Source organism: Lotus japonicus, chromosome 5 (assembly GCF_012489685.1).
Source record: "Lotus japonicus ecotype B-129 chromosome 5, LjGifu_v1.2".
Taxonomy (NCBI): Eukaryota; Viridiplantae; Streptophyta; class Magnoliopsida; order Fabales; family Fabaceae; genus Lotus; species Lotus japonicus.
The window spans coordinates 32,079,252-32,080,518 of record NC_080045.1 but is presented as its reverse complement, the minus strand read 5'-3'; the positions used below and the strand labels follow the sequence as shown (position 1 = coordinate 32,080,518).

The following is a 1,267-nucleotide window of genomic DNA, read 5'->3' as shown; positions in this document are numbered from 1 at the left end:
ACTATGGCCCAAACTGTGACTGCACAGGCGAACGATAATGCTATGAGGCGTGCTGCTGAGGAGGCACGCGATCAGCATCAACGTCAGAGGGAAGTGACACTGGACCAGAACAAAGGCCTGAATGACTTCAGGAGGCAAGACCCACCAAAGTTCTCGGGTGGTACTGACCCGGACAAAGCAGATCTCTGGATCCAGGAAATTGAGAAGATATTTGGCGTGTTGCAAATTGCTGAGGGTGCCAAGGTGGGCATGGCAACCTTTCTGCTGCTGGGAGATGCTGAATACTGGTGGAGGGGCGCCAGAGGAATGATGGAAGCGAATAATGTGGAAGTGAACTGGGCTTCATTTCGTGCTGCTTTTCTGGAGAAGTACTTTCCAGATAGTGCTCGTGACGAGCGTGAGGCACAGTTTCTGACTCTTCGACAGGGGAGTATGTCCATTCCGGAATATGCTGCTAAGCTGGAATCGTTGGCCAAACACTTCCGATTCTTCCGCAATGGGGTTGATGAACCCTACATGTGCAAACGCTTTGTGAATGGGCTGAGGCCTGACATTGAGGACTCGGTGAAACCGTTGGGAATCATGCGCTTCTAGTCTTTGGTTGAGAAAGCCACGGAAGTGGAAATCATGAAGAACAAGAGGGCTAGCAGCGCACGTACTGGGGGACCAATGAGGTTGAACTTGCAGAATCAACAAGAAAAGGGAAAGTTGCGACAGGGGAAGCCATATCACCGTTATGCAGGGGATAATTCTGCACCAGGACAACACGAGCCGATGGTGACTGCATTGGGGGAAGAGAGAGGACAAGTTCCGAAGCGTGAGGTGGTGTGTTTCGCATGCGGGGAGGCTAGACATTTTGCTGATAAGTGCAAGAACAGGAGTACGCGATGCTTTAGGTGCCACCAACCAGGCCATCAAGCTAAGGATTGCGAGATGCCAAAGGCTGAACCGTCGGTGAACACAGCAAGGGGGAAACGTCCTGCGACTGGAGGAAGGGTATACAATTTGAATGCGGACAAAGCCGCCGGAGCAAGGAACTAGCTAGGAATTGGTGGAATTCGAACGAGGACTTCTTGGAACCATTTGTTTTGAACTTGTTTGTTAGTTGTCTGTAATTATATTTCGAACCACTTATGTCGTAATAGAACTACTTTTGCGATGAAACTACTAGACTGAAGATGTAGACCCCGTTGATGCTTTTGGGAAAGACTTTCTTATAATCTACGTTACGTTTGAAAGGAACTAGACTTATGCATGATGCATTTTG

General features: G+C 49.1%; 1 protein-coding gene across 1 annotated transcript; it reads left to right on the top strand.

Moving 5' to 3' along the window:
* Window positions 1–627: 627 nt before the first annotated feature.
* Window positions 628–1,041, top strand: LOC130719445 (uncharacterized). The gene has a single exon (XM_057570072.1). It carries the CDS (start codon window positions 628–630, stop codon window positions 1,039–1,041), a length of 414 nt encoding a protein of 137 aa, XP_057426055.1.
* Window positions 1,042–1,267: the final 226 nt, after the last annotated feature.